Consider the following 11,812-nt stretch of genomic DNA (forward strand, 5'->3'; position numbering starts at 1 on the left):
GCACTGGGCCGGGCTGCTCGGGTGCGGGACTGCCTGGGGCGGAGAGTGCCGGCTGGGGCTCTTAGGGGCCTGATCTGGGGGTGGCGGGGGCCCCGGGCTGGGATTGGAGTCTTCTCGGCCTACGCTTGGAGGACGTCGGGGCGCCGGTCTTGGGAGGGCACCTAAGGAATACGGCGGTGGCCTGCTTGGACTGAGGCTTAAAGGAGTCGTGGGAGTGCGTTTAGGGGAGCCTGAGTCAGATTTGGGGGGTGGCGTTCACTCGGTCTAGAGGGGCTGAGCCTGTATATTCAGGAACTGGTCAGAGGTAGCTCAACTTGGGGACTCTGACTGGAGGTTGAATCTGAGGTCCTTGAGTCAGGCATGAGGGGAATGAGTTTGAGGGGACACTTGGGTGAGGCACTGATTTTAAGGGACTCTTGGAACCTTTTCCCCCTACTGTTGGAGCAGGGGCCCTGGAAGACAGAGGTTCTGTTTTGGGAGCTTGATAACTCTGGTTGGTTGCTGTGTTTGGGGATAACGTGAATCTTTTGGGATTTGGGGGTATATCTCAGATATGCTGTGTGGGATCAGCCTTGTGAGAGTGTGTGATGAGTAAGAGAAGCAGCATTCACATCTTGACCAGAATAATCCTTTCACCCTTGCCCACCTACCCAGCTGGGGCAGATCCCAGGGATAGTGGAAAAGCCCTCTTCTCATTCTCCATAGGGGGCTTGAATGGGAAACAAGCAGGCCGAGGGGATGGAGATAATGTTACTTGTTAGCTCTGTGAAGGCCTCAGACCTTATTTGGGAACCCAGAGGAGGGTCTAGTTTCCTGCAGCCACTTGCCTTAGCCTCTCAGTAAGCCCTGCCCACTCCCTACCCACACACTCCTTTTTATCTCACTCTCCCGATCTATCAGCTCCAGGGGATAATCTAAAATCTGTTCCTAGAGCTGGAGTGAGTACTGAATGCACCATTTCTGCATGGGTGAGTCCTCTCTGGTCTCTTCTCATCCCCACTTCCATCAGCGGGTTTGAAGGCCCAGTGGCCCTCCCTGTCCACACCCCTGCCCACCCTGGTGCCCATCTCTTCCAACTTCTATACAGTGGGTGTGTGAGTTATGGGAGGGGGGCTTTGCCTCCTTTCTGCCTGGGATTGTGCTGAGATCAGCGGCTCCCCGCGCTTCCTCTTCCTGACTTCCTGGGTGGTTTTAGGGCCCCATCTGAGGGTGAGGAGAGGAAGGAAGACAGATCCTTGGGGAGGGGAGAGAATTCTTTTCAAGTGAAGTCACCCACCATCTCTCAGGATTCTAAATCTTCGAAATTCAAGGATGCATATTCTTCCACGTGTGTTTCTGTCCCTGCGCATTAGGTTTGTGCCTAGCATGGAGCAGGAGCTTTTCTGTATGTTGATTTACCATCTTCTAATTCCCTTATAACAACCTAGGTCATCACAGCAGTGGGCACAGTTGAAAGGGAGGAAGGTGTACATGGCTTCTTCATTTGTGTGCCAGTGGGTATTAGGGGGATGTGTTTTGCTCTATCCAAAAACCTGGAGAGGGTTGGGCAGGCTCCTCCAGCTAAGAAAAGAATGCTCATATAAAGCGGATCATCCACCCAAATTCTCCCTCTTGTAAATCCAGAGGGGAGTCTGATATGTCCATTGTACATTTGGCATCCCATGAACTCTGTCTGGGGCTGGGGAAAACTCATTTGCAAAGTGGTAGATCCTGAAGGTAAAGAAAATGGGTTTGTTGACCCTAGCTGTCTTCGTGATGCATTTGGTTTGTGTTACAATGGACTGTTAAGCTGAGGGATGTCCCTACTTACTATGTGTGTGTATGCATACAGGGCGCTCACATTCAGCTGTTAGGAAAACAGCAGGGGATGTGGGGGGCTGGGAGAACTCTGAATACAAAATCAGGACTCCTGTAAAGTGAGTCTCATTCTATTGTAAATTCTGTTTTCCTCAAAGCCAGGTTGTTGGACACAATAGTTAGGTGAGGGGGTTGGGATCCAGGCCCTCTTATTATCCTGACTCTTGAGGGACCGTGGGTAACACAATGGGGAGGAGGAAGAAGGGTAGGGAGGAGAGAGGGCACAGAATTCACGGTGATGGTACCCTGCAGGATGGCCAAATACAAGGGGTTCTCTCCTACCCAGCCCCCATCCCCATCTCAGGGGAGTAGGAGGAGAATGAGATCTCCCTACTATTACTGACCATTCCCCTAACTCCCCCCACCCTCAGCCTGAACTCCTTGCTTCCGGAATCTGGGATTGTTGCTGACATCGAATTAGAAAACGTCCTAGATCCTGATAGCTTCTACGAGCTCAAAAGCCAACCCCTATCCCTCCGCTCCAGGTATGACTTGCCTGCTGATTTTTCCTTCCAATCCTCAGCCCGCTCTCCACCCCTGCCCCTCCTGATGGGCAGAGGCCTCAGTACCAATCCAACCCATTCATACACAAGCCTGCATTTTCTGGGTGGTAAAATTAGGGGTCACAAACAACAAGTCACAGAGGAAAGCCAAACTAGGAACCAGTATCTGCTAAAACCTTCCCTGCCTCCCCCTACCCCACCTGCATGCCCATTCATACACAAATATTCCAGCAGGCCTGGAGGACCCAGTGGTGGGGTGTGGCCTGCTTAAACCCACACCCCCCAAGTGGGTGGAGCCATACCCACTATCCCTGCTCAGCCCCCTCCCACAGTCTACCAAATCACACACCCTCAGCCCTTGAAGAACCCCTGCTAGTCTTTTCTTTCCCCTAGCTTGGAAGTCCAAATGTGCTGAGTCATCGGCCTGGGCTCTAAGAGAGGGGAGGGGACCTGGAAGAGGGGCAGGAAGAGAGGATTGTGAAATCTCAGATTTTCAAGACTGACTGGCTCCTGGGACCAGAGGCCCAGGCAGGAGAAAGAGGGACCTAGGGGGTGCCCCTGTAGCCTGTTGCCCACCCCTAGGAGCTCAGGGAGCATCTCCAGCCCAAGAAGGAACTTAGGAGCGCTCTGTAGCCCCGTCCTCCTGTCACAGCCCCAGTTATAGGTCTTCTCCTCCCCTTTAAATAGGCTAAAGCCCCTTTGGCAGAGCTGAGCGAGGGCATTTTCTCCACTTAATAGATGAACAGGCTCAAATCACAGGACTGAGAGCTGAAATTCCCCTGTCAGTCTTGGACCCTCTGAATGCTATGACTAGACCTGGTTTCAGTATCTCCTCCATCACACTGACCCCTGAGGGTATGGACAGGCTTGATTCCTGCATCTCTCCTTCTACATGATAGCTCCAAAGGCAGAGACCAGGCCTGGTTCCTGTGTCTGATCCATCACACTATGATCCCTTAGGCTCGGGATGAGACGCTTAGCTTACCTGTGGCCCCATATTTCCCATTCCACAGCCTCCCAATATCACTGCAGGCCACACCAGCCACCCCAGCTACACTCTCTACATCGTCTTCTGCAGGGGGCTCCAGGACCCCTGCCATGTCATCATCTTCTTCATCGCGGGTCTTGCTGCGGCAGCAGCTAATGCCGGCCCAGGGCCAGGGTGAGCGTCGGGAACAGGCCGCAGCTGCTCCCTTCCCCAGTCCTGCACCTGCCTCTCCTGCCATCTCTGTGGTTGGCGTCTCTGCTGGAGGCCACACATTGGGCCGTCCACCCCCTGCTCAGGTGCCCAGGGAGGTGCTCAAGGTATGGAGAGGTTTAGAGGTCCTGGGAGGGTCTCCTGGTGACTGGCAGTGGTTCTAGGAGCTGGGGTGGCCTGGAAGTCCTGGTGCCTTTGGGGAAAGCTCCTAGGGCCTCTAAGGAAGGTCTCTGGTACTGTTTAGATGGCTTCTGTCCCTGTCCCACATGCTTGGGTTTCTCATGTATTCTTGTGGAGTTGTGAGGATTTCTAGGGGGGCTATGAGCATGTCTCACTGGCCCATGGAGGGTTGTGAGTAACCCAGGTGGACCCTGGGTTTGCAGAAAGAGTTCCATGTCTGTGTGCCACGTTAGGAGTTCTTTGACTATTAGGATGTTTTGGAAAAGCCATATATAGTCTCCAGGTCTGTTAGGTAGTATCAGAGACCAGGGGGGAGTGTTGGGAACTGTGACAGGGTTTTCCAGAAACTGAACGATTCTGTCAGCCACAGGTAGATGTTAGGGACTGTGAAGGATTTCTTTCTTTCTTTGTTTTCAAGATTTTTACCATAGGGCATGTGTACTCACCTAAGAGAGACAGAGAAAGAGAGAGCAAGAAAGTGATAAATTGCTCCCCAGGGGGTATAGCTGCACTGCAATCCCTTCTCCATTCTCAGAAATTTTGGGCATGCACATATATGAACCTGGTGTATTTTTTAAGTCCTCAGGTCCAGGACTTAAATCATGCAGTTGGCCATGTAGGATCCAGCACCTTAACCTTCACGCTACCTGCTGGCCCTGGGCTGTCAAGGATTTCTGAGAAAAGGAGTTTGGGTCTTGAGGGAGACTCACAAATATTTTGGGTGGGAAATCTTAGATTCTGGGCCTGGTTTGTCTGCCTGAGCCTAGAAACAGATGAGTTAGGAGGGTCATTCTGGGGCTCAGAGTCACCCCTCTGAATCCTATTCTACATTGTCCCCTCCCTTCCCTCATCCCCTTATCCCATAGGTACAAACCCACCTGGAGAACCCGACACGCTACCACCTGCAGCAGGCACGCCGGCAGCAGGTGAAACAGTACCTGTCTACCACACTTGGGCCCAAACTGGCTTCCCAGGCCCTCACTCCACCACCAGGGCCTGCGAGTGCTCAGCCACTGCCTGCCCCTGAGGCTGCCCACACTACTGGCCCCACAGGCAGTGCTCCCAACAGCCCCATGGCGCTGCTCACCATTGGATCCAGCTCAGAGAAGGAGGTAAGTGGCTTCAGATACCTCCCCATGCTATCCACCCTTCAGTTCTTCTATCCCCATACAGTATTTGCTTCTTCCCCCAGATTGATGATGTCATTGATGAGATCATCAGCCTGGAGTCCAGTTACAATGATGAGATGCTCAGCTATCTGCCTGGAGGCACTGCAGGACTGCAGCTCCCCAGCACGGTGAGGTGTTCAGATGGGAGGTTGGTCAGAAAATTAGGACATCTCTCTGTCACTGAGGCCACACCTGTACTGGCTATGCATATGTGAGACCCTTGACGTGGGTTGTACTGAAGTAGAAAGGGAGGCCTTTTCATGAGAATGGGGCATACCAGTGCCCTTGGGCCTCATGCTGGGCTACAAGGAGAGATGAGCCTTGCAGACTTTATTTATTTATTTTTTATTAATTTTTTTGAGAGATTTTTGTGTTTTTTTGTTTGTTTGTTTTTTGCTACAGGGTACATGCATTACCCAGAGAGACAGAAAGTGAGAAATCACCCCCTGGGGGATGGCCACACCCCAATCCCTTCTCTATTCTCTTGGAATCTTGGGCATGCATGCACATGCACCCCGTGTGAGTTTAAGCCACCGAGTCTGGGGCTCGAATCTTGGTCAACTACGTGGGAGTCCAGTGACATAGTCATTACACCAACTGCTGGTCCCAGGCCTTGCAGACTTTGATACATACTGGATGGGAAGCTCATGGAAATACTAGGGCATACCAAAGTGCTCAGGCTTTGCTATGGGAAGTACCAAAAGGTGGGAATTTTGTAGGAATTTGACTATCTCAAGGAATTCAGGTCATTGGGACATATGCTGACAAATTGGTGATTGGAAAATATTAAAAGTTTCCAAACTTTGTGTGGGTTAAAACAAGTGGTCAGATCTTGTGGTGATTCCAGTGTACCAAGTCTCTTGCAGTGAACTGTGCCAAGAGGCTAGGTCCTCTTGAGATAAAACTTTCTTTTTTAAGACTTATTTTATTTAACTTTATTTATTTTAATATGACCAGAGAAGGACAGAGAGAGAGAAAGAGAGAATGCATGAGAAAGCAAGCCGCCAGGTCCAGGACTTGAATCATGGTCAGTCATGTGGGAGTCTAGTGCCCTTTACCACCATTTCACCTACTGGCCCCAGGATAAAACTTTCTAGTGTGAAGGGTATAACCATTATAATATTCTGGTTCTAGAACATTCCAGGGGGCTCTTAGAATATACCAAGTGCCTATAGTTTTGCTTTTTTTCCAACTTGTCAAGAGGATAGAGGCATGTATAAAAAAGGTACGAAAAGGTACGAGTTTAGTAGAACTTTTTTTTTATTATTATTATTTAGACACAGGAAAAAATTAAATGGATCCAGCAGACTAGAGAGGATGTCAAGAGACAAAACTCATCAAGAAGTAGGACGTGGAGGGGCCAACCCTTTAGCTACATGGTTAAGAGAGCTGGATCCCATGGGGCCAACTGTGATTCGAATCTTAGCCTCAGCAGCTTGAAAAACATGCTACACGCATGTGTGTGTGTGCCCAAATTTCTGACGGGAAGGAGGAAAAAAGATGTTTCCTCCATGCTCCATTGTAGGATACTGCCCTGTCACTCTGCCCTCCCCTCCCCCAATGAGCACACATACCTTCTGGCTATTAAAAAAAGAGAGAGAGGAACTTGTGTATATTTTAGATTAGTGCATTGCCCTAGAGTATATCCAGGATAGTGCAAAGGAGAGAAAGCAACCAGACTGATAAAAAAGCAGTGTTTGTTCAATAGTTAGACAAGGAATGCTGAGAGGTCAGAATGTGCAGGAAGATACCAGAGTCAAGGCCTTGGTATGTGACAGTAGGAAATCATGGTGCGACTCAATCATGGTTGAAGATGAGAGATCAGGTTGGAACTCTCCAAAGGCCAGATTTTTGATGACACGTTGCCATAACCGTTTCCCAAGGTTTAAGAAGATTGAGTTAGAGTGTTTCAAGAACACTGGATTGGAATGTTGTGCTGGGAGGAGCTACTGGGCCGGAATGTCACATCAGAGCTGACGACCTGAGAACAGCGTTTTTTCTCAGAGCCAGCCCTGGAGTTTGAGAGAGAGGCTTTAGAGATCACTCAGGGGATTTGAGGGGCTGGGTAGAGGGAGTAATAAGCAGGCCTCCACTTGGCTCTGTGGGGCTGCCATGTCTAATTGCCTTGGAGAAGGAAGGGCTCCTGTGCTGATTCAGCTAGTCCTTGCATTAGAGAGGCCAGTCTTTGGGGTGTGTGAAGAGTCAGTATCCTGGTTCTGAGGAGAGGCTGAGCCTGGGGTTTGTTCCTAACCACTGTCTCTCCACCTTCCCTACCCACAGCTGCCTGTGTCAGGGAATCTGCTTGATGTGTACAACAGTCAGGGCGTAGCCACACCAGCCATCACTGTCAGCAACTCCTGCCCAGCTGAGCTACCCAACATCAAACGGGAGATCTCTGGTAAGTGCCAAGGTCTTGGCCCCATTCTGTGCCCTGTACCCCAAATTGATCCCTATGACTATCAGTTCTGGGGTGGGCCTGATTCTGGCGAAGGGAGTTGAACATACAGAAACAGGGGCTATTTGTTTCCTTTATCCCTGTGGCCTCTGGTCCTGCTTTCACACCATTTCCTTCATCCCATTTCCTTTCACTTTCTCTGATCTTGGGTTTAACAACTGGTCTGTCACTAGAGCTTCATCAAAAACAGTACAATGGGGACCAGCAGATGGCATAATGGTTACATCGCTGGACCTAGTGGCTTAAAACTCACACAGAGTGTGTGTGTGTGTGTACCCAAAATCCCAAAAGGAGAATGGAGGAGAAGGGATTATGGTATGGCCATCCCTGCTGAGGGGTTTTTCTTGCTTTCTGTTTCTTCCCTCCCTGTGCCTCCGGAGAGCACATGTACTCTATAGCAAAAATCTCTCTTTAAAAAAAAAAAAAGAGTAAAACAAGGTCAGCCAGTGTCATGATGGTTAAGGTGACGGATTCCACATGACTGACAGAGCAGTTCAAGCCCAAGGTCTGGCAGCTTGTAAAACATGCCAGGCACACGTGTGTGCATGTCCAAAATCCTGAGAGAAGAATGGAGAAGGGATTGTGGCATGGCCCTCCCCACTGGCCGGTTCTTCCTCACTCCCCTGCCCCACTGTCTCTTTCTCTCCAGCAAGTGCATGTTCTCCATAGCATTTGTTTTTTAATTGTTAAAAAGAGGGACTAGCAGATGGCATAATGGTTACGTTGCTGGACTCCCATGTAGCTTACCGTGGTTTGAGTCCCAAACTCAGTGGCTTAAACTCATGCCAAGCATATGTGCATGCGTAGCCAAGATCCTGAGAGGAGAATGGAAGGGAAGGGATTGCAGCATAGCCAACACACCTGTGGATGATTTCTCACTTACTGTCTCTGTCTCTCTCTGTATTTCCAACAAGTGCACGTGCCCTATAGCAAAAATCTCTTTTTAAAAATTTATTTATTTTAATTTGATCAGAGAGGGACAGAGAGAAAGAGAAAGTAAGAAAGCAAGCTGCCAGGTCCAGGAGTTGAACCATAGTTGGCCATGTGGGAGTCCAGCACCTTTAACCATTATGCATCCTGTTGGGCCCTAAGTTTATTTTTGTTAGAGAGATTTTTACTATAGGGCACTCGTGCTTGCCAGAGAGATAGAAGGCCAGAAATCACCCCCAGGGGGGTTGGCCATGATGCAATCCCTTCTCCTCTACTCTCCTCTGGGGATTTTGGGCATGCATGTACATGCGCCCGTTGTGAGTTTTAAGTCACTGAGTCCGGGATTTGAACCACAGTGAGACATGTGGTAGTCCGTTGATGTGACCATTATGCCATCTCCTGGTCCCAATAGACTCTTTTTTTTTTTTCAGAGAGAGAATTTTGCCATGTGCGCTCACCAGAGAGACGGAAAGCAAGAAATCATGCCCTGGGAGGATGGCCATGCCACAATCCCTTCTCTTTTATTCTCCTCTTGGGATTTTGGGCACATGTGCACACAAACCCGCTGTGAGTTATAAGCTGCTAGGTCTGGGACTCGAACCACAGTCAACTACGTGGGAATCCAACAACGTAACCATTATGCCATCTGCTGGTCTCCTAAGAGGCACTTTTTAAAAACATCACTTCCTTAGGTCAGCCAGTTGGATTTCACATGGCCAACTGTACAGTTCAAATCCCAGACCTGGTGATTTGAAGAACATGCCAGGTGCGTGTGCATGCATGCCCAAGATCCTGAAAGGAGAAACTGAGAAAAAGGGATTGCGATGTGACCAATCCCCCATGGGGAGTGCTTTCTCATTTTCTCTTTCTCCACTTAAACACATATACCCTCTAGCAACAACAGCCACCAACCCCAAAAAAGTTGTTTCCCTTGCCTCTGCCCACAAAACCCTAACTCAGGATCTGCAGATGTTTCATTCTTTCCCATATCCAGCAGAAGCCCTGACCACCTCCACTCTCTTCCAGAGACCGAGGCAAAAGCTCTTTTGAAGGAACGGCAGAAGAAAGACAATCACAATCTAAGTAAGCCAGAGATAATGTGCACTTGCGCAGCCCCACCCTGCTGTGAGTCCCGGTCCTCCACGGGGAGCCCCTCCTTGCAACGGTCTCCCAACTCCCCAGTTTCTCTCTCTTCCCTCCTTTGCCCATTGACGACTCTTTCCTCTCGCTGCCTCCAAAGTTGAGCGTCGCAGGCGATTCAACATTAACGATAGGATCAAGGAGCTGGGTACCCTCATCCCCAAGTCCAGCGACCCGTGAGTCTGGGCTGCGAACTCCGGGCCAATGGGAGGTGGGGCGGCCTATTCTTTGGTGGGCCTGCCAGGCAGTCTTGCCCAGACATTCTCTTCTGGTCCTTTCCTAGCCTGAGCAGGGTCACAGACCCTTGCTGTGTCCCCACCTAAAATTTCAGGTACATGACGTTAAGATCTGTGTTTACTCCAAGGTCTCCATAGGGCATATGCACCTAGTTTTCTGTTCATCTATTCCCTCCTCTAGTTATTCCAGATTGATTTGTTGAGCCTCTGCTTTCTGCCAGGTATGGTGCTAGGCCCTGAGAATACCAGAGGGGACAAAGCAGACAAAGATCCCTAGTGTTTTAATGGGGGCAGACAGGCAATAGGCAAATAGTAAAGTCCAAGACTCACTGTGATGAGTGTTACAGAGAAAAATAAAGAATGGAAGAGAGCTGGGAGTGTGATGGGGAGAGTTATTACAGTATGGGGTGACAAGGGTAGAGACAGGGAAGAATTAACTAACAAGGGAAGAATTTGGATGAAGAGCCTGGGGCAGAGGGGCAGCAGGTAGCATAGTGCTTAAGGTGGTCAACTGCGGTTCAAGTCCTAGACCCAGCAGCTCAAAAAAATCACACTAGGCATGCGTGTGTGTGCATGCCCAAAATCCTGACAGGAGAGTGGAGAAGGGATTGTGGCGTGGCCATGCCCCCTGGGGGGTGATTTCTCACTTTCCCTCTCTCTGTCTCTCTAGCGAGTGCATGCACCCTATGACAGACACCTAAAAAAATAATAATAAATAAAAATTAAAAAGAGCCCAAGTTGGAGCTGGTCAGTGGCATGGTGGTTAAGGCGGCTGGATCCCACATGACCAACTGAGGTCTGAGTCCTGGATCCAGCAGCTTGAAAAATACCCGGGGCCTGTGTGCATGCATGCCCAAAATCTTGAAAATGGAGGAGAATGGATTGTGACATGGCCATCCCCCCCTGGAGGTGCTTTCTCACTCTCACTCTCTCTCTCTCTCTCTCTCTCGCGAGAGTATGTGCCCTATAGAAAATTTAAAAAAAAAAAAAAGACCCTAAAGAACAAGACAGGGGGCCTAAAGAACAAGGCAGGGAGCCACATGAGTGTCTAGGGGGGGGGGAATGTTCAAGGCAGAGGGCATAGCCAGGGATGTAGGCCTGGAGATAGGAATGGATTTCCATGTCAAAGGAGCAATGAGGGACAGTGGGGCTGTGATGAGGTGAATCAAAGGGATGTGGTTAACAGAAGAACCATATGGAGTCAGGTTAGTGAGGGTTTCCAGGGTGCAGGATGTGATGGGGCTCCTTTGGAAGGTTCCAGGCAGGGGGTTTTCATCCAAGTCTCACAGAGCCTTGGTATACCCCTACCTCATGTTCTGCACATGTGCTGGGTTGTTTTATCTACCTGGTGCAGTCCCCCTACCGGCTCCTGAGAGACTCCATATATACCACTTCCTTATTTCCCTCCCCCTCGGGCCCACAGGGAGATGCGCTGGAACAAGGGCACCATCCTGAAGGCCTCTGTGGATTATATCCGCAAGTTGCAGAAGGAACAACAGCGTTCCAAAGATCTGGAGAGCCGGCAGCGATCTCTGGAGCAGGCCAACCGCAGCCTGCAGCTCCGAATTCAGGTCTGGGAGGAGAACACGGAGACAGGGATGAGGGGGACTTCCAACAAGCAGAGGCAGAGGAAGAGCAGGCCAAGATTTCCCTTCCTGGCATCCTTAGGGGATCCCCAGGCTTCCCAGCTCTCGTGATGATGACAATGATAAGTAATAATCATAACATCAGCTAAGGTACATAGTGTTCATCTTGTACTGTGCACAAAGAGAAGAGCTTTATATTCATTAGCATTTATTTAACCTATTGTTAAATCCTCACAACCATGCTGTGAGGTAGGGACCATTATTATACCCAGTTTGTAGATCAGGACTCTGAGGCTCAGAGGTGAAGCAAGCTACCTAAAGGTTCACAACTAGTGAATGGCAGGGGCTGAATTCGAACCCAGGCAGCCTGCCCTTTTAGCTGTTGTTATCTTCCTCTGCCTCTGAGGGATTCTGAACCCCATCTTATCCTACACCCTTCCTTTACTTTTTGCAGGAGCTAGAACTGCAGGCCCAGATCCATGGTCTGCCAGTACCTCCCACCCCAGGGTTGCTCTCCCTGGCCACGCCTTCGGCCTCTGACAACCTCAAGCCAGAGCA

General features: G+C 50.0%; 1 protein-coding gene across 1 annotated transcript; it reads left to right on the plus strand.

Moving 5' to 3' along the window:
- Positions 1-2,228: 2,228 nt before the first annotated feature.
- Positions 2,229-11,812, plus strand: TFE3 (transcription factor binding to IGHM enhancer 3; the record flags this gene model as incomplete). Its single annotated transcript, XM_014582141.1, is given in 9 exon segments — positions 2,229-2,342; positions 3,374-3,665; positions 4,605-4,850; positions 4,931-5,035; positions 7,188-7,305; positions 9,319-9,375; positions 9,533-9,608; positions 11,092-11,239; positions 11,709-11,812. Coding segments are annotated over 9 exon segments (1,260 nt in total), but the record flags the coding sequence as incomplete, so codon positions are not given.

Source organism: Tupaia chinensis, unplaced genomic scaffold (genome assembly GCF_000334495.1).
Source record: "Tupaia chinensis unplaced genomic scaffold, TupChi_1.0 Scaffold142384_1, whole genome shotgun sequence".
Lineage (NCBI taxonomy): Eukaryota > Metazoa > Chordata > Mammalia > Scandentia > Tupaiidae > Tupaia > Tupaia belangeri.